We start from the raw sequence: 20458 nt of genomic DNA, 5'->3' as shown, positions 1-20458 counted from the left end.
CCTGAGTTACACAAACCCGACTTACACAAATCTGCACTTACGGAAAAAGTTCTGTAAACTGGAAATAAGAGGGTTTTTTTGCGTAACGGTCAGGTTTACGTTTCTGAGTTACGCAAGACATTCTGGAACGGAATGCTTGCGTAAGTCAGGGAGCGTCTGTACGCAGTCTGCTACCTTAGATAGTTACCCAAACAATTCACAACACTGGGTTAGTTGTAATTAAAGACTGAAACAAATTTATTTACTTACAAAGGAATTTTCACTGAGTACAAGGAATGAGGTGTTAAAGTCAGGGATGGTTACAAGAGCAATAAAGATAAAACACTTTCTAAACTTAACAAACTAGACTTGGTTCAAGGTGACATCCCTCACCGCAGGTTCCCAGTAACATGGCTGACCAAACTCTCAGGCCAGCATCTGCTCCCCAAGTCTAATGACTATTTTTCATTTGCCCTCTTAGGTAAAAAGAGGGAGATTGAGAGGGAGCAGGGCTGGTGCAAGGATATTTTGTGCTCCAGGTGAAACTTCCACCTTGCCCCCCCCGACCTCCCTTTACACATCGATTCATTGAGGAGCAAATCCCAACAAGCCTTTATAGACCCCAGGGGCCAGCCTGCCCAGGGGCTGCTCCTCAGACCAGCTTCCCCCCTTCCCGCCCCCTGAACTCCCCTGGAGGGTGCAAGGCCCCCCCCACGAGCCCTCCCAACCCCACCCAGATGGCCCCCGCCCCAAGTCCACTCACTGGCTTTGTCGGGCTTGGGTCGCTGCAGCAGCTCAGCAGGGAGAAGCCGCCTTCCGGAGGCACCGGAGAGCCAGAGCGTTGGCTTGCGGCAGCGGCGAGCCCCAGCCATGGAGGAGCCGGCGCGGCGCAAGGGGGCAGCACCCCTGCAAAGGCCGCAGCGCCACTAGCAGGGAGCAGCCGCATCCCTTGCCCCTCCTCCCCAGGCTGCGGCCAGGTGCCCCTCCCCCAGGGGGCTCCTGCAGTGGATGCATTTGGGCAGAGAACCTCGGGCATCCCCCAGCTCCTCCCTCACGGCGCTCAGGCTTTGTGGCTCCCGGGAGTGTGAGCTGCCACTGTTGCTGCCCCTCTCAGAGCAGGCTCAGGGCCCTGGACTGGCTCACATGCCCGGGAGCCGCAGACCCCGAGCACAGCGAGGAGGGAGCTGTGGGGCACACAGGGGCCTCTGCCTGCATGCATCTGCTGCAGCCTGCAGGAGCCCCTGGGGAGGGCGCCAGGCTGCAGCCTGGGCAGGAGGGGCAAGGGGCGCAGCTGCTCCCCGCTAGCAGTGCCGCTGCCTTTGCAGGGCCGGCTCCTCCATGCCTGGGGCTCGTTGTCCCCGCAAGCCGACGCTCTGGCTCTCCGGTGCCTCCGGAAGGCGGCTCCTCCCTGCCGAGCCAGGGCACTGCTTTTTGGTGCCCCCAGGGCCATGCTTAGGATTTATGGGGCCCTATGCAAGTATGCAGTATAATTAAACTGGTGCCCCTATGCCCGACAGCAGCCTGAGCTCGCAGCCTGGCGGGGGCGGAGGGACAAAGCAGAAAACAACAAGACGCCCAGCCCACCTCACTGTGGCAGAGAGTCACAGTTCCCTGCAGAGACCCTTGTACCTTCTCCCTCACGCAGAATGGACGTGCAGAAGGTACCCAATTAAAAGCCCTAAACTTGGGAATAAAAAATGTCAGTCACAGGTTTTTTGATCTGCCCTGAAGTTTGTCAGACATGTATTTGCAAAAACCTTGTAGTAAGGGTGAGTCAGCTGGCTTGCTGAACACAACATTAAATACTATGGTATACGTGATGCAGCTCTTCTCTGTTTTACATTTTCTTAATCAGTATTTCTAAGTTGATTTTATATTTCAAATGTACTCTTAAGCCTTCATAAAGTAATCAGTCCAGATTACTGCATATTTAACTCACTGAAACAGACAGTATTTTAAATTAATCAGTTACAGAGGTTTAGTGTGTTCATAACAATGTTCATTGCTTTTAGAAAAAGGGAACACTAATTTACTGTGTGTGATCTCCATAACAATTCACATGTTTATGAAATTTTGCCAACTTTAAAAAATGTTTCCAAAGATGTTAGGCATAACAAAGGATGTGATATCTTACTACGGTACTGATTTTGCTTAAAACTAGTTCATGAGATAGGAATTAAAATGTATATATTAAATAAGGGTGGTCTTTTGAAGGATTTATTTAAAAAAACATGTCTGAAGTTCCAAGCATTTAAGGCTAAAGATGATTGTGCATCTAACAATCTATGCAAGGATTTTTTAGAGATGTGATTTTATAATCTTTACCAACTGCTGTCCACCTCCTCAGTGCCAGCCTGAAATTTCCCCCCTTGCTCAATTTATCCCCTTGGCTCCAGTTGCTCCCTGGTACCTTTAATGATTTCTTGCCCTTTTGGGGTTTGCACCCTTCAGACTGGGTCATGGCTCCTTGCTATAGCCACAAACTGAAACACCTTCCTTTCTGCAGACAGCCTCCCTGCAACCCCTTGGGAGCCACACAGGGCCGGCTCCAGGCACCAGCATTCCAATCTGGTGCTTGGGGCGGCACTCTGCAAGGGGCGCCAGTCCCTGTTGTTTTGTCCCCAGCAGCGTGCCGAATTGCCGGCGGGGAGGGGGCAGTCCGTGTGCCATTAGGGCGGCAGGCACGTTTCCGCGGCAGGGGCAATTCGGCGGCAGCTTCTATCTTTAGCTGTCCAAGGCGGCTTCAGCTAAACATAGAAGCTGCTGCCGAATTGCCGCCGCCACGGAAATGTGCCTGCCGCCCTAAGGGCACATGGACTGTCGTCTCCCCCCCCCGCTGGCAGGGGGAATTCCGCCCGCTGCTTGGGGTGGCAAAAACTGTAGCGCCGGCCCTGGTGCCATAGGTTGGCTTTGGCTCCAGCCCTGGGTTCTAAATGCTGTTGGATCTTTCAAGCTTTGTCCACCTCCACTATCTACCACCAGCAATGCAGCTGTGCTGCCCTGGGAGATACAGAGTGTGGGTGTCTTCATGCAAACCCAGCCTCTGAATTTGTGCCCGGGCGCCTCCCTTTGTGACAATGTGGCCCGAGAGACAGCTTGACACATCTTTTTTTTTTCTTTTTCTTTTTCTTTTTCAGGAGGCTCCTCTTTCCCCTCCCTGCCTAAACTTTTGTGCTGCCCCTGGTCACTGACTGCTGATTTTCACATCCGCAGGCTGCACTTCAGGGATAGATTTCTTTAAGGCACTTTTGAATGTAAAATATTTTCTTACGTGTCTTTTATAAATACACTGCAGTGTTGGAATGTCCAGGCTGTTAATTTAAAAAAAATGCTAATTATTGCAAATTCCAGAGGGTAGATTGTTGCTGCTTGAGTTAGGTGCCTTCTCTGCAGCTTTTTAGATTTTTGAAGTTGTCTGAACTGCGTAACTTTGCTCTGCAATATATTTGTCTTACTCATATCTGCTTATTACGTACGTTGAGCTCTTTCCTGGGAATGGATTCTGTTGCTGACACAAAACTGTCCTAAAATTGGTTAGCCACGTCTAGATATATACGACTAATCTATTAGCAGTGTTCCAGAGAAGGAATTCAAATCTGGTGCACGAACCACTTGGCTATTGGATGGAGTTAGCTGCTGTCTCCTCCTCCAGTCCTCTTGTGAACCTAGCCTGGATTTTTTTTTTAATTATTATTTTATTTTGCCTGAAACTATTCAGTGAATTCAACACCAATTGGTGAATAGTCTTGTTTCATCCAAACCTGCATTTTTTTGACACATAAAATATTTACCCCCAGCTCTACTTGTGATGCCATTTCACTAGTTCTCCCTTCACTATAACCTTCCAGCCCAGAGAGGACCTCAATTTCAAACGCAAGAAAAGCCTTTCAGGCTGTCTTTATCCACCTTATAAAAGCAGGGGGGAGGTGGAAGGGCACAAGCTCAATTTTTCCGTTTGAAGCTCCCCTTCAATATTCATCGTTTATAGGACAGACTGAAACTAAAGAAGATTTCTCGTTCACACATCGAAAATACAGGTAATGTCACTGTCTATATCTGGAGAGCATCTTTTTCACAAATCCATGTAGATATGGCACTGCAGGTTTCAAAATGAACCCCATCTGCTTTTATCACCCCGCAGCTGTTCTCTTCAGCAGGATCCAGTACCTTGAACCTGGGAAACACAATAAATAAAGAATCACTGTTTAGAATTTTTGAACAAGATTTTTAGCAGCTTTGTCTCATTCTGACACCACTCGAATTTCTTCCTTAACTGCTGAATTGTTCCTTCAGAACCCTCGTTGATAAAACACACGATCCTGTAGTAACAGCTGGTTGGCCTTGGTCTATTTCTGGAAAACACTGGAAAACACATTTCAAAACCCAGCCCTCAGGATTAGCCCAACTGCTGTGGAAGCCATCGAATGAGGCTCAGGACTCATCTCCTCTCTGTGCAGAGGACTGTGCCTAGCACTTAACATCCCTTGTGCCCACACATGGCCTCTGCTTACACCAATGCTGGAAAGCAACAGCCTCGTGCCCCCTGCTGCAAATCTTACATAGACTCAGAGGATAAAAACACTCACAGTGTTGGATTGAACACGGAGCCGTCCACCCAAGTCCAATTCCTCGCGGAGGATGTAACAGTGAGTCCAAGCCAGAGCTGCTGTGCATCTTTGGAAATATTTTGAATGAAAGTCTGTAAATGACATGGAAGAATGAAGTGACTGGGGAAGAAGGATCTAGGGGGTAAGGTGCTAGCTAGAGACTCTGGGAACTGGGTTCAATTCCCCAGACTCCTTCTGTGCCCATGGGCCAGTTGTTTAGTTTCTGTCCTGACTGGAGCAGAATTAAGGCCTTGGTACAGTCTGTGTGGGGTGGGGGTGTTATGCTGTCAGTGAGGTGTCTCTGCTGGGGGGCTGGGCACAGGTTATGTGCTGTTGCTGGCCTGAACTTTTCATTTCCTTGCTTTTTAGAGTGTGTGGGTCTGTGTAGAGCAGGGGTGGTCAAACTGTGGCTTATGAGCCACATGCATCTTTTTACAGTTAAATTGTGGCTTGCGGAGTCCCTCATGTATCCTCCATTCTCTGCCTATCAGACTGTGGGGGTGGGGGGGGGGGCTATGGGCTTCTGCCCTGCAGCAGGGTGGTGGATCTAGAGGCTTCTGCTACAGGCGACTGGTGCCTGCTGAGAGGGGAGGGGGCACAATTGAAAGGTTCCCTCTCCCAACAGCTTGAGTCAAACCCCCGCAGGCACCCCAGCGCCCCCACCCTCCAGCTCCCAGGTGTTAGCTCCATGGGAGGGGCAATGCCAAACCGCTGGGAGCTGCAGTGAGGACAGGGATTTCCCTACCCGCCCCCTGAACCCCCCTCCCCAGTTTTGTGAATTAGTTACATGCAGTGTTGCCAATTTAGTGACTGTTTGGAAATTTGAATTGAAATTGAAACATTAATACTTTAAAAGCACAGACCGTGTATGATAAAATACGTGTATCTGAAAGTAGAATAGATTTGAAAAGTATGAACATAGACTAGCTTCCTTATACAGCTGTTGTTTTTTATGACAATGTCAGTGCATTCATGTCGGTGATGTTGGCCAACCTAATAATTTCAAATGATGATTTGTAAGCAAAGTCTCAATGAGCTCTCCCTGACAGCTAGTGATGAGCCGGGGCTGCCGGGAAAGGCTTCAGGACCGGATTGTATTTACATTCACACCTAATTTATTACCTAGGGATCCAGCAAACAGAGCTGTGCTGCCCAAGTGATAGATTTTGGCTGGGGTTGGATTACAAATCACTTGAATGCAGGGGGTGGGGGTGGGAATGAAATGTTCTTATTGTACGAGTAAAGGGCAGTAGAACTGTACTTAGCCTGTGCTGATTGAGGGCATCAAGAGAGAGGGTGGGGACAGGTGTTTGGCTTGTTGGTCTGTCCGAGTCACAAGTACTATTTGTCCTGTCCCTCTCCACTGTTTAAAGACAGAGCTGATAAGGCTCCATAGAGAGTCTTTTGTTCTGTTAAGTGACCACTGCAGCTGAAATCACTGATAATCAGGTCTAAGTGACAGCCCACATCTTAGAAGAGTTAAATGCTTGTCAATTGGACCTAGGGTGACCAGACAGCAAGTGTGAAAAATCGGGACAGTGGTGAGGGGTAATAGGAGCCTGTATAAGAAAAAGACCCAATAATCGGGACTGTCCCTATAAAATCGGGACATCTGGTCACCCTAATTGGACCCCCCCAAACAGATGGCTGCTTGTGCATTTGATGGAGCTGCAAACTTCTCTGGAAGACATGGTGGAGTATAAGCTTTGCTCGGAGAATAGTGTAACCCTAATCTCTCCTATACACACTGCAGAGGCTATCTACTGCAACTAGCACTAGTATGAGCTGCAGACGCTTAAAAATACATTAAAAAAGATATACATTTAATGTCTTCATTATATTCTTTTTTCAGCAAGAGTCCAAAAAGACTGAATATCTTGGAAAATATAGACGATACACTGGGACTGAAGTTCAAATTAGTCCAACCTGGGAAAACCCGCTGGCTTTCTCATGAGCAATCCTTGGCTGTTGTCTTAAAATTACTGCAGCCATTATTACTGGCTTTGGAAAGTATCTACCAAGATGGGATGGATCTAAGTAGTGAGGCTGGTGGATTACTTTTGCTACTACGTTCAGAGAAGCCTATTGCCATTCTCTCTCTTGTAAGTCTACTGTTGAAACCACTTGGGTCATTAAACAAGGCCATCCAGGCATCTGCTACAACAGTGGTAGATCTTTGTCCAGCAATAGAAGCTACATTTGGATCAATCAGAGAGAGATCAATTGGAAAAAGTACTGGAAGAAGCAAAGACTTCAGTCCAGAAGTTGACTAAGGAAGGCATTTATATCGAATCCTTAAGTGAAGAGGACAAGAAGTGTTTGTTAAAACAAATGAAAAAGTACACAGACTTGATTCTTAAAGATCTACAACAGCGACTTCTAGATTCTACTCAAACTCTATGTAGCTTTTACAGATCCCTGTCCTATAAAACACCGACAGTTGAGTGGAGTGAGGCACTACCAGCAATGGGGCTGCCATGTGCTCAGGACAGAATAGAGAATTTGAACACAGAGTGGAATATCATACGATGAATGAATGAAGATTTGACTTCAACTTTCTTTTTATCACCACTAGTGGCTCGACCTGATCTTCGTGCTTTGTTTCCTGGGATGAAAGACGTAGGAATTTCTCTTGCTACTCCCAACAGCTACAGTTGAGCGTTCTTTTTCATCATTGACTAGAATTTTGTGTTCCGAAAGATGTCACCTTCTGCCTGATCACGTGAATGAACTAATGAGCATTTCAATTGAAGGAATGGAAGTACTGGACACACGAGAAGCCACCAAAGATGAACGCACTGCATTCAAGAAGGATGTAGACATAGTGCTTCATAGAAGGCTTGAGTCGCCAACTTTAATTTGTGTGATGATTTTAAAACATGAGTTAAATCTAATAAAATGGTCATGAAACATTTTTCAGTTTTTACTATGGTGCCATACAGCCCACCTTCACCCTCACGGTCTCACCCCTCATCGGCCCCAACCTCCCACCCCTGAATTCAAACACCCCCTAATTTCAATTCCTGTGGAAAACACTGAGTGAGGAGCCACTGCTTTGGGGAGAGGCAGCTTCCAGCTGTTTGCTGCTGCCTCTCCCCACAGCTGCAGCTCCCAGTACAGGGAAAGGGCCCGGCAGCACCATGTGACCAGGTGGGGTCAGCAAGCCCTTGGAAATTTTTTTGGGGGGGGATGTGCCCCCTCGTGCATCACCTCTGGCTTCCTGCCCAGCAGGGGGAGGAGGACTTTAGCCCTGCAGGGCACGCCTCCTGGGGCTCAGGGCATCAGCAGAAGCAGGGCTGAAGTCCTGAGCCTTGTCAGGTGCCTTCTGTGGGACTGAAGCCCTGAGACCCCCCTCGCAGCGATGAAGCCTGAGTCCCTGCAGGAGCATCCTGGCTCTTGAACATCCAAAGATTGTTGTGTGCGGCTCACAGGGTTGGTAAGTTTGGCCACCCTTGATATAGAGCAGCCCTGACAGACACACACCACATTGGTTTTGTGGATTAATTGTTACTAGTGATGCTCATATCCCCACAACAAGTTTTATTTACCATCTCATCCTGGTCCCGGATCACCAGCAGCCGAGAGCTCCTCCTTGAACAGTCATCGCGGCTCTTGTCCCAGGGATTTTTTTCTTTAGACACCCAGTAGCACTTGTCCCTGTGCAGCAGCCAGTTTGGGGGGCAGAGCTTGCACCCTGATCCCTCTGGGGGGGGGGGAATGGAAACGTTTAATGGAGCTGAAGGTTCTGAACTGCATCACACTCATGCACAGGCCTTCAGCCTCACCATTTCCAGTGGAGCTATGACTTGGCTTTGTTTGAGGATGGGTCTAATATTCAATTAGCAGCAGGTGCTGCAGGCCAGGTGGGTGGGGGTATTGGTGAAGCTGTGAGTACCTCAGTCCTGAAATAGTACCAGGTAATGCAGGTCAGGCTCCACTGGAATCCTTCACTTCCTCCCCTCAGCTACTGTAGTGTTCCTGTGCACTGGTTAACAGCCATTACATTTCCCCTTAGAGATGGCTGCATGCCAGGTAGGGTAGATAATACTACATATACAAGAGTTAAAAGAACTTTATTTAGGTTGCAAAATCAGAGTTGAAATGCTACATTCATGGTTGCCCTTGCAACTGTAATTCAGCCTGACCGTGGGTTCATCCTGTGCACTGGATGCTTGGGGAGCCATAATGTACATGGGAACCAAATAGGGCTGTGCAGTGAATGAGGCAGCAGCAGCGAGGAAAAAATAGCAGGTATTCATGCAATAAAGACCGTATCATCAGGCACACACAAATGGGGGCTGAATTAATTGTAATTGTGCAAATAATTGTAAATCTGGCATTTCATAACTTTTGGGAGCTTGGCTTTGTAACCGTCCTGTTCTCTTAATGCAGAATTGTGTTTAATGTCCTAGTTTTTTAAAACCATATTCAACAATTCTATTACATGCAACTGGAACAACTTCTCCATCCTGAATCAGCAGCATGGCTTGCACCCTGGATCTTCACACCACACTGCTACCGCTCAGTGCTAGCTGGTAACAGGGAAAGTCTGTTATCCTCAGGGGAGGAGGCAGGGAATGGGCCTGGGCGGCCAATGGGAGCAGAGCCAGCTCCCTCCCCCTCCCCAGGAGGAGCTTCTGCCCCATGTGGTGTTTCTATGGATGGAAGTTCCTGGGCCCATGTGCTGGATGAGGAGGGGGAGCCTGGCCCAGCTGTCACCCTCTCCTCACATCCATCTCCATCTGCTGTGGTAGCTCCCAGTGCCGGGTGTGTGGCTGTGGCAGGGTGAGCCCAGCACTTCTGACTTTTTATGCTGTTATTTGTCAGTTTTCCTGAGCATCACAAGCAAGGTAGGAAATGGCAACTCTTCCAAAGTTCACATCTCAGCAAAACCTGGATGAAATTTCATGGGCCAAAGAAAACACGTTTCTCCAGCCTGAGGGCTCCCCTCACCCCCCTATTTCAAAGGCATGTTGCAAACAATGGAAGCGTGAGAGCTTCCCAAAGATACCACACGATACTTTTACAATGCAAGCGCTAGGGAAACTAAATAGGAGTCGCTGCCAGCTACCCTATACGTAGTTTGTAAAGCAATAGGATATTTATTGCACTTATTGAAGTGGTTTGTGTCCTGCACTGAGTTACTTACCCTAAGTGACCACTAGATGTCACTGCAATACAGGAAGCTGAGAAGGAGCTGAGGTTACCTGCTGAGTTGTTGTGAGATGAGTCACACACAAATTGTTTCAAGTGGAAATGGAAATCTTTTAGGCCAGTGCTGCAGTTGGATTGATGGATGAGTGTCTCCCTGGTACCCTTGTTCTCCAGTGGATTCAGAGATCCTTTGGTCTGAAAAACTTCAGAACAGCATAAGCATGAGTGGCGACTACTCCGTAGGGCTCAGCAAACTGGGAATGAGGGTGTGTGCAACAACAAATCATTACCTACTGTCACTATCAAATTCAGAACTGGGCCAGAGAGCGAGAACATGACAGAGAGAGAAAATTGCATTTATTACACATTATAAGGTGTCTTCCACTTTTCCCTGTGCACACTGAACAGTGACGTTGTGAGAGCTGGATCACAGGGGGCTCAACCTTGTGATATTGTTCTCTTTGTGGTGATAACGAAGTGTCCAGGACATTATTCACAAGAGCGTTGGAATCAGAAGTATGGGGGGGAGAGGAAATTTCAGGGTGCTGCATTTGGCACAAATTAATTTTGAACTGCTTACCCCAAACGCCCATGGCTATCACAGCTCCCAGCAGGATGAGGATCCCAGCTGCTCCAAGCCCTGCAGCGAGTCGATGCCAGCGGGGACTCTGAGTGTGATCTGGAAGAGTCGGGATTTAGTGAAATATCCTCTGCACGTAGTGCAAGAAATAATAATGGCCACCTGCTGTCCTGTGGAGCCTGTGCAGCACCCTCCAATGGGCATTACCAGGAATAGTTTAAACCTCCTCACATAATACCAGGAATAGTTTTAAACCTGTCAGTTAAGGGCGACATCGCTTTGAGGGCAGCCCTGTGCCGAAACAGAGCAAAATCCTGCAAAATACTAACAAATCCCACTGTCAATTATTTAACAACACAGTTCTATCCCACTTACAATGCTGGGTATTTGACCATGTTATAGGGCGAGTCTGTGTGTCAGTCCCCTCAAGACAGTGGTTCTTAACCTTTCTGGGGACAGGACATCCCGATGGCCTGTCATGACACCGTAAATAGCATTAGTTCAATAAGCACCTGCCTTACTACATATCTTACCCACAATACATAATATACACATTTGTGTACCAAGTACTAAACAGCAAACCATACCTACCAGAGCAGCAGCGTCCGCGGCTTCTGTCCCATGGGGCTGGCTGGGCTCGGCTCCCCACTCTGGATGTTGTGACTTCCGGGGGTCACAGTGCTGCGCAGGTTTGGCCTGGCTTCCCTGACGGGGGGCAGCTGGGCCAAACTTGTGTGAGTGGCATTGTGACCCGGCGCACAGGCTCGTAGTGCCACTGCCTGGTCACCCCCCGTCATCATGATCAAGGTGGGTGGGCCAAGCCTGAGTGGTGCTGAGCTCCTGTGCAGCAGGTCACAACGCCCAGAGCAGCTCGCCGAGCCCATCCAGCCTTGCAGACCTCTACGTCCTTCCCCCCCTTTCTGCAAAAAGGAGTTACCCGTGTTCAGTCTGTTACACCTCTGTTCAAGGACAGCCAGGTGATTTGTGTATAAACAAGCTCCACTCAGAAAATAGCTTGAGACCGGATCACTAATTTCACCTCCAATGGGAAACTGACCTGCCAGGCCCAAAGTCTGCTAACGCTTGGCTAAACAGCAACAATATCAAGGAAGTCAGAGTCACAGGATCAATACCAACGAGTTACACATTTGCCTAGTGATCTAGAACAGTTGAATATAACCAGAGGCTCGCACACTTTGTAGTATCTGTTGGCTGAGCTCATTGCACATGCCAGGGGCTCCTTCCATTCCCCCCAAAAGCTCCCTGGGTGACCCCTTCACCTCCCTGTACTGCAGGGATTCCCTGCAACTCCCTCAATCTCCCCCTGCCAGGAGATCTGTGCCCTCCATTCCCTCATCTCCCATAACAGTGTCCTCTTTTCTTTCCCCCATGCTGCCCCCCTTCCACACCAGGGTCCCCCATTTCCCCCCACGTCAGCAGTTCTGTGTTCCCCTCATTCCTCCCTTCTCCCCATTCCAGGTCCCCCATTCTCCCCTCATGACCGGGGTTAACTTCAAAGCAAGGGGCGTTGGTTTAACAGTGGTGGTTCACAAACTGTCTGCGTTGCCTATTCGTCATCAGAGGAAACCCCCTGCTGGGACCGTTTCTGTGAACAGGCCTGTCAGCCTGCCCGAGAGCGATAAATACTGGACCTTGGGCATGGCCCTGCGATCTCTGATCTGCTGAGCTCTGGCACAGGGGGAGCTTCAGCTATTGGACTGAGATCCCCAGGGGGATGCCCTGAAAGATTCATGAAAGGGCTCTAAGAGACTGACACAGGGTTAGCTGACGTTATACCTCTGCCAACAACTGGACTCATATTCTAATGCAACAGTAATGTATCTTATCTGCTTTAACTTTTACCAGCTCTCTTCTTTTCTTTTTTTTATTAATAAATCGTTAGTTAGTTTACTAAGGGTTGGCTACCAGCACTGGAGTTTGGTAACATCTTGAGCATCCTGTTACCTGGGGTAAGTGACTGATCCTTTGGGATTGGAAAATCCAATATATGTGTTTTTGTTGTTTTAATAATCTTTTATTATAAAGTCTAGTTTGCCTGGGTGGTAAACAGGGGCTGGAGAGCCTAAAGGGACTGTCTGTGGCTTCATGATCACCAGTATAGTAATTTGGAAGCACACACTTGTCACTGGATTGGTTAAATCTAACTATAGACTGTACCACCAGACTGGGTAGTTTGGCAGGCTGGGCTGAGCTGTGTCCCTTACCAGGCAGCGTGACAGTGACACTCTACAGTTATTGTGTTACAAAGAGACAGTCAGAGAAATGCCACCCAGCTGAGTGTAAGGCCTTGCCAGCTTGGCCAATTACAGTACAACGTTAACGTGTTCCATATGCCCTATGTGACATCATAGTTGGGATATTAATATTTATTTAGCAACTGCAATTTGAATAGAATAAAAATAGAGGCTGACAACATAAACATCCAAAATTTCTTCCCCTATCTCAGTAATGTCATTATACCTATAGAACAGTGGTCTCCAAAGTGCGGTGCGCACACCCCCTGGGGTGCACAAGAGGATCATTTGGGGTGCGTGGCAGGAGGAGCACTTTTTTTTTTTTGCTTCGGCAGTTCGGGTGAGAGTCCGAGCGGCTTTTTTTTTTTTTTTTGCTTCGGCACGGCGGGGGTGTGTGCTCAAAAATTTTGTACTGATGGGGTGCACGATCAAAAAAGTTTGGAGACCACTGCTATAGAAGTTACACTCTAAAGATATCAGTTTTGTAAAATAACTTGTATAGTTACATTTCAAATACAACCAGCCATTTTCAAGGGACTTCTTTACCAAAAAAAGTGTCCATCCTTTGTTAAAATTTAATTCATGATTTCTTGTTTCCTCGTTATTTTAGAAATACTGATGCATATTCACTGCTCACCCCCAATCTCCTCTCATACTTGCCACGGGTTCCCTCCTGTCTGTTCTAAGTCACAACTTCCCAAACTTTGACTGATCCACAAATACCGAGTCTTATAGCTTCTCTCTGCGCTCAGGAAATGTGAACACCCCATCCCTAGCCTTGGAAATGCCCCTGGCATCCTGTCCAGTTCAGAGCCCAGGAGACGATTTCCCTTTGTGCCTTCATCATTCCCCTGGACCAGGCTTCCCACATTTCATCCTTTTCTCCAGCCCCCTTTCCTGTATTCCTCAGATACGGGACTTTATTCTTGTCTGCACAGACACTAGTAGGCCCGTCCCTCTCTACACTTCGCCCATCGAGTGGCACGGACTTCACAACCCTCTGCACTGAATTGGCTCCCCAACGATTTTCAAATCCCATCATTCCTTCTTGGACTGTGAGACTCCCACACCTCTCCTAATAGAACAACGAAGTCCTGCCAGATCCCTTCTGCCCTGTCATTCCTCTCAAGACTCACCACATTTACTGGCCCTCACCATTTGACTTGCCCTACTATAGTATATATCGAAACTGCAATAGCTCATTTGCATCCTCCGAACAGGTTTATGAAATATATGATCTATTTTATTGTGGTCGCACCCAAAGGTTCCAGTCTGGAACAGTCACCTGAACTCTTACTAAGGCCAGATCTACATTAGGAAATTGGGTCGGTATAACTATGTCACTCAGTGGTGTGAATAATCCACACCCCAAGTGATGCAGTTACACCAACCTAACCCCCGATATAGCCAGTGCTGTGCTGCTGGCAGGGCTTTCTGCCACTGACATAGCTACTGCCTCTCGGGGAGGTGGAGCACGTACACTGATGGGAGAAGCCCTCCCGTCAGCATAGGCAGCATCTGCACTGAAGCGCTACAATGGCTATGTAGCAGTTGCACCACTGCAGCCTTTTAAAGCACAGACCTGCCCTAAGAGACTGTATCATAATCTTCTCATGCCAGGGACGCTCTCACTGAGTACAGGACGCAATGGGAGAGAGCCTGAGGGTAACAGTAATAAGATCAGACATTACAGAGATTAGCTCTGTGCACAATTTGATGGTGAATTTAATTGTATAATTATGTTAGGATACCTGGAGCCTTGGGTAAGAATCTTTGTTATTTTAAATCTAAATAAACAAACAAATAAATAAAGTAATGCGAAATTTGTTTCCTCCTTTGGTAAAGTTAAATCGTTTACCCCAAACTATCACTCAACTTAGGCATCATCGGTTGCCTGATTTTTTTGTAGGCATCACAGCAGAGATAGGACTTGAGGAATTTGAAAGAAAAGAGGATCATCAAAATATAACAGCCTGGCCCTTGTATTTGTATGTAGAGCCTGTCACTGACTATGACATTGTCTGAGACAGTTTGTATTTACACTGACGTAAAGTGCACCGCAGGGCATTAAAGAAATTCAGCATCCAGCTCCAGGAGTGGTAAATGACTCAGGTTAGCTAAGTCCTGCCAGATGCATGTTGCATAGAACACAGACCTGTCCTTTGTTGCTAGAAAACCAGTGTCTAAACTACCTGACTGCGCTTCGAGTTACCGATGTGGGGTAACTATTGTGAGCTCCCTGTTGCACCTTTAATATAGCTGGTGGATTGCTGGTGATGCCAGGGGTTCAGCTGATCACCAGTTTGGAGGCTGGAAGGGATATTTGCCATATGGCAGAATTGGCAAACTGCTGTGTGGGTTTTTCCCACTTTCCATTCAGCATCGAGCTGGTCTGTGATTAGACTGTAATTGTTCCAACTTTGACAGGTTCCCATGTGGTTGTAGATTAGAAAGGGTTTGTTCTGATGTTCCCATAACCCAGTGGGCTGCCTGGGCCATGGTCGTGAGCACAGTATTGCCTGGTGAGGGGTTTTGCCTGCGCTTTGAGCTGGGGGAGCAATTCCCAGCTCGAGGAGACAGATCTCTGCTAACTCTGACTGAGCGAGTGCCCTAAAAATAGAAGGTAGCTGCAGCAGCGTGGCTGGCAGGGGAGGTGTTAGCCACTCCGAGAAGGTGCCTGTGGTCTCGGCTGGGTTTGTACTGAGGTACTCGGGGTGGTGAGTCCATCCTGCTACTCAAGATGGACACACTCTCTTTTAAAATACCCTCTAGTTTTAGCACACTAGCTCAGTCAGAACTAGCGCAGGGTTTGTCTCCTCAAGCTGGGTATCTCACCCCCAGCTTGAACCGCAGACATACCCTGTGTCTCATGCAGCTTGTGGCTCACCTCATCTTATCTCTCCTGTCTCTAGCATGGAGGAAGGGGTAGGACTCTGGCTTACAGTCAGGGTGAGGGTGGAGAGAGGGCATGACTGTCACATTTACCCTCTAGTCTGTGGTACACCACGGCCATTTGTGCCAACTGAGATCTGCACTGGGACAACCTTTCTGGGTAGTTTGGGTAGTTACCCTAGTTAGGTAATAGTTTTAAATAAAGTCACAGCCTCCACATTTAACCATATAACGGTGTCTATGTCTCATTGTCTTTATGTCCACGTTAACTTCTAACTGTACTTTGTCAAGTGGCTGAATTTTTACATGCAGTTTAAAAATAAAGCAGCCAGTCTGAGCTTCGTACATGTGGAGCAATGACAGGGGAAGAGATGCCCCCTACCCTGATCGCCAAATAGCCCCTTCTTCCTCAGCAACAGTCACAATTTCCTACTGCGTCACACACCATACAGCTGTTTCAGGATGCCATCCCACAGCCCAGTGCTATTGTCGGCATCCCCTTGGAGACCTCCCCCACCCTTCTGTAAGGGGAGAAATTGGATTGTATCTGTATCCAAACCCATCAGCTCCCCTTGTGACCCAACATAGAGAGCCTGTCAAGCTATCAGGACAGGTAAGGCAAAGGAGGCCCTGCATTAGGTGTAGGTACCTCTCCAATATTATGGTAGAAAAACATTACACAAGTGAGAATTGTGTGACAGTTGAATGTGCCAGTTTCTTCATGTAAGAGGCATGTCCTGTGAATCCTTTGCTGAAAGCCCTCTGTCATAGTAACGCTATGTCTGAAACACTGTGTCATCATAACTCCTAAAAATCCTCTGTGGGAACAACTCCTATACTAGTAACAGAGTGTCTTCTGAACTTGTGTGCCCAAAAGCATTGTATTATCAGTATCAGATCCAGGGTTCTCATTTTATCTTTAACAACAACTATTTGAAGAAAACATTAAGCTCGGAAGTAGATATTTATAATTGTTATTGTATTAATTCAGTTGCCATATGGAAAGGAATATGCAAGGCAAAAACACAAAACAAAAAGTTCAGAAAGTCAGTGCCTAGCCAGCTATTCGCCATTTTTGGGGATACGCATTTGATTTTTCCTTCCTACGTTTAGTACTTTGCACGTGTCTTTATTGAAATTCATATTGTTGATTTCAGACCAATTCTCCATTTATCAAGGTTGTTTTGAATTCTAATCCTGGCCTTTAAAATGCTGGCACCACTCCTAGCTGGAAACTGTCATTCACAAATTTTACTAGTGTAGTCTCCACTCTGTCATCTACGTTGTTAATGAAAATATTGACTAATATTGGACCCAGGAAAGCCACCCATGGAACTCCACTTGATACGATCTCTCAGTTTGACAGTGAAGCATTGTTAACTATTCTCTGAGTATGGTCTTTGAACCAGTTGTACACTTATCTTATAGTAAATTCATCTAGGCCACATTTTTCTTGTTTGCTTATGCAACTGTCATGGAGGACTGTGTCAAAAGCCTTGCTAAAATCCAGATACATCATGTCTACTGCTTCCCTCCAGCCACTAGGCCAGTTACCTTGTCAAAGAAGGAAGTTAGACTGTTTTGGTATGATTTGTACTTGACATATCTGTGTTGGCTACTACTTACCACCTTTTTATTCTCTAGATCTGAACAAACTGATTGTTTGATAATTTGTTCCAGTATCTTTCCAGGTATCGAAGTTAGATTGACTGGTCTGTAATTTCCTGGGTCTTCCCTTTTCCTCTTTTTGAATAAGAGTACTGTGTTTTGCTTTTTCCAGTCCCCTGGCTCCTCACCCATTGTCCATGAGTTCTCAAAGACAGTTAATGGTTCTGATATTGCTTCGGCTATTTCCTTAAATACTGTTTTGTGAATTTAATCAGGCCCTGCTGACTTGAACGCATCTATCTTATCTAAACATTCTTTAACCTGTTCCTTCCATATTCTGGCCCAAGACACTTTCCCCCTTATTGTTAATATTGTCTTAAGCATGTGCTCCAAATTAATCTTCTTAGTGAACACGGAAGCAAAAGAAGGCATTAAACACGACAACTTTCTGTGTGTCATCCTTTATTTGCTCTCTTTTCCTGTTAAGTAATGGACCTACATTTGCCAAACCAACAGGTAAAACTCAAATATCAATTTTAATTTGTATTTTGTTCACTGCCACTTTGAAATCATTTCTTAAAACTAAAACTACTCCTGTTAAAAGGCTAATTGGCACAGTCTTATTGGGTTATCACTCCACCGTACTACCGTGAAAAGAGATATTTAACATCTACACTATTTTATCAGTTCTAAAAGAGCATCAAGATTTTAAAATTTCAAATAATACTAATTTTCTGGCAAATCCTTTAAAAATTGCTCCATAATTTTTATGCTTACATTTTACATCCTTTGAAGTCAAGGATTCTTAGCCTCACTGGGGCATAAACAGGTTTCAAGGGGTCGTGACCACACTCCCTTTCTTTTTGGATACATGGATGGGTGCCCTAAAACTTGTAATAACATGGAGTCAAGTATGGAAAGCTTGAGAACCTCTGCCTTAAGTTAACATTTAGCTCGGTTCCTTATTTTCTTACATTATTCTGATATGCATTTTCCCTCTCTCCTCCCATCCTTGCTACTGTGTTCCTCCGTGAGAGTCTCCTTTAAGTTACAACTTTTGAAAATTCATTTGGTAGGAGGCATGTCTATTCCTCTTCTGCACTCAGAGATAGAAGGGAAGGAGGGAACGTGTTCCCATTTCAGAATCCTGTGTAAAATCCCTTGGTTGCCTGTAATTTTCTCTGGTAGCCAAATTTCCCTTTTTCTCAAGCCACAGGTCCTAACCTCCTCAAATAAACATTGGATCTTTAACCAGAGGCTACTAAATCCTTTTCGTCACTCTGCTCCTATTAGTGATACAGGCTCCATGACACAGGTACCTAAATATCTCCTCACCTCTTTTCTTCTAATCCTCTCTAATGAGACAATGAAATCCTCCCTGTTCCTGGAGCCTCCCAGGTTCCTTCTGCTCTGTTCTCTCTTCCCAAGACTTGACCAATGCCCTGCTCCTTACCCCTCTGACTTATCCCACTATAGTAAATTGTAGATTCTCTAGCTTACTTCAATCCTCCAATTATGTATGTAAGTTGGCATACAATCATGTATTGTATTGCTCTTGTAATTGTGTGTATACATATATAGGCTGACAGCGGAGTCTCTTTGTAGTGTTGTGGCTGTTTTAATACTGACATAATTCACACTATAATAATGCTTTAAAGAAATTCCGTATCCAGTTCTGACAATTGTAGGGGATTTCACATTCTCAGAAGTCCCATTCTGTGAACATAAACATATAGAGCTGCTCCTTGGTTCTAAAGACCTTCTTTTCTGATCTCTAGCTGTTGCTACAATTCAAATAATAAAGTAGTACATTAGGACTGCATTTTTGTAATCAAATTAGTACAAAACTAAGAAATTAAAGACTTACTGATGTGCCGAGGTGGATGCAATGGGCTGGAAGTGGCTCCCAAAATGTTTAAATCAGCATAAACTATTTCACCTGCCATGACAAGCGCAGAGGAGGGAGAGCACGGACCAGAAGAGGACGGAGTGTAAATAGCAGCCTCATTATATATGAGCTAATGTATCCAAACTCAGGAAGTGTCTGTCATCTCTCTGAAGCTTTTGTACTTCCTTTGAGAAGTCCATGCACCAGGCTTATAAATTAATGCCTATTTTAATGCCTAATTGCCTCAGCAACATGCTGAGTTGTGCTTGAAAACACTCAGGACAGGAGAGCTGTTCTGCAGTAGGGTTATTTAGGATTTCAGAAGCACAATTATTTTTCAGTAGTACAAGTAAGCTGAGCCCTGATGCATTTAGCATGGCAGCTCTGAAAATACCCATGGTAAGGAAGTCTTGTTTAAGCATAAAAGAGGGAAATAGTCAATTGGCGTTTCCCCTCGCCTGTCAGTGGAGCAGCCATCTTCCATGTACGCCCATCACTCTAGTCTCTCTCTGTTGTTGGGCACTCAACTCTTGTGTGAGCGAAAAAACTCTTTTGCATGTGTGGCTGAACTGCCTTCCCCAGGGAAAGGGGGCTCTGCTGGATCAGGACCTGAACCAGGGCCGGCTCCAGACCCCTAGTGGCGCCAAGCTGCCGCGAGGCTTGTGGGCGGTGCGTCCCAAGCGGCCCGAGGGCAAGCCAGGATGGGTCCATGGCACCGGTAGAACCCTCCCGCAAGGACGTAGCCTGCGGAAGGGGCTGCTGGTTCCCCCCCCGCGGTTCCGGTGGAGCATCCGCAGGCATGGGCCTGCGGGAGGGCTCCACCGGAGCTAGACGCGGGCCCCGGGCCAGCCGGACCCTCACGCAGGCATGGAGGGGGGGGACGTTCATGGTGGGAGGTCCACCGGCTCCCAGCCACCCGACGGGGACCGGCAACCCAACCAGAGCGCCTTCCCGTGGCGTGCCGCCTTGCTTGGGGCGGTCCCATGCAAATCCTAGAGTCGCCATATGCCTGACCTGAAAGCAGGAGAGGATGTTGTGGTGCAAACCTTCCAGCAACACACTGTAGTCAATGGGAGGCCCAGGGCACTCAGTCACCATGCACAGGATAGGCGCATCAATTGTCTGAGGACTTGGATTAGTGCAAGAGTCAGTTCAATAGATTGGAAGGGAGTAACTGCCAGCCCCAAATGTATTCACAAAACATCCAGATGATTCAATAGGCTCCACGGAGAAAATCATTATGATTGTGGCTTTATAAAAAATCACAAGATTACGTAAAAATAATAGAGTTTATGTTTCTTTATTTGCCTTTGGCTTTTTGAGCCCATTATGCGTGCACTGGCGATCTACATTTTCGAAGCTTTCCCCTCCCCTCCACAGCCATGGAGGGGCTAGGAAATCCTTACTTCTTTCCTTTAGGGCCCCCAATGACGGCTGAAATCATCACATCTCCATTGGAGCTCCAGGAGCTGGGGCTTTAAGGAAAACAATTATC

At 46.9% G+C, this 20458-nt stretch overlaps 1 protein-coding gene across 1 annotated transcript; it reads right to left on the bottom strand.

Moving 5' to 3' along the window:
• Positions 1 to 3127: 3127 nt before the first annotated feature.
• Positions 3128 to 19021, bottom strand: LOC123345621 (killer cell lectin-like receptor subfamily B member 1B allele A). Its single transcript, XM_044982609.1, has 6 exons — positions 18943 to 19021; positions 10321 to 10419; positions 9794 to 9943; positions 8135 to 8289; positions 4566 to 4678; positions 3128 to 4153 (listed from the first exon to the last, which is right to left on the bottom strand). Exons 1-6 carry the CDS (start codon positions 19019 to 19021, stop codon positions 4030 to 4032), a joined length of 720 nt encoding a protein of 239 aa, XP_044838544.1. The 3' UTR covers positions 3128 to 4029.
• Positions 19022 to 20458: the final 1437 nt, after the last annotated feature.

This window comes from Mauremys mutica, chromosome 12, assembly GCF_020497125.1.
Source record: "Mauremys mutica isolate MM-2020 ecotype Southern chromosome 12, ASM2049712v1, whole genome shotgun sequence".
NCBI lineage: Eukaryota > Metazoa > Chordata > Testudines > Geoemydidae > Mauremys > Mauremys mutica.
This window is presented reverse-complemented; position numbering and strand designations above follow the sequence as displayed.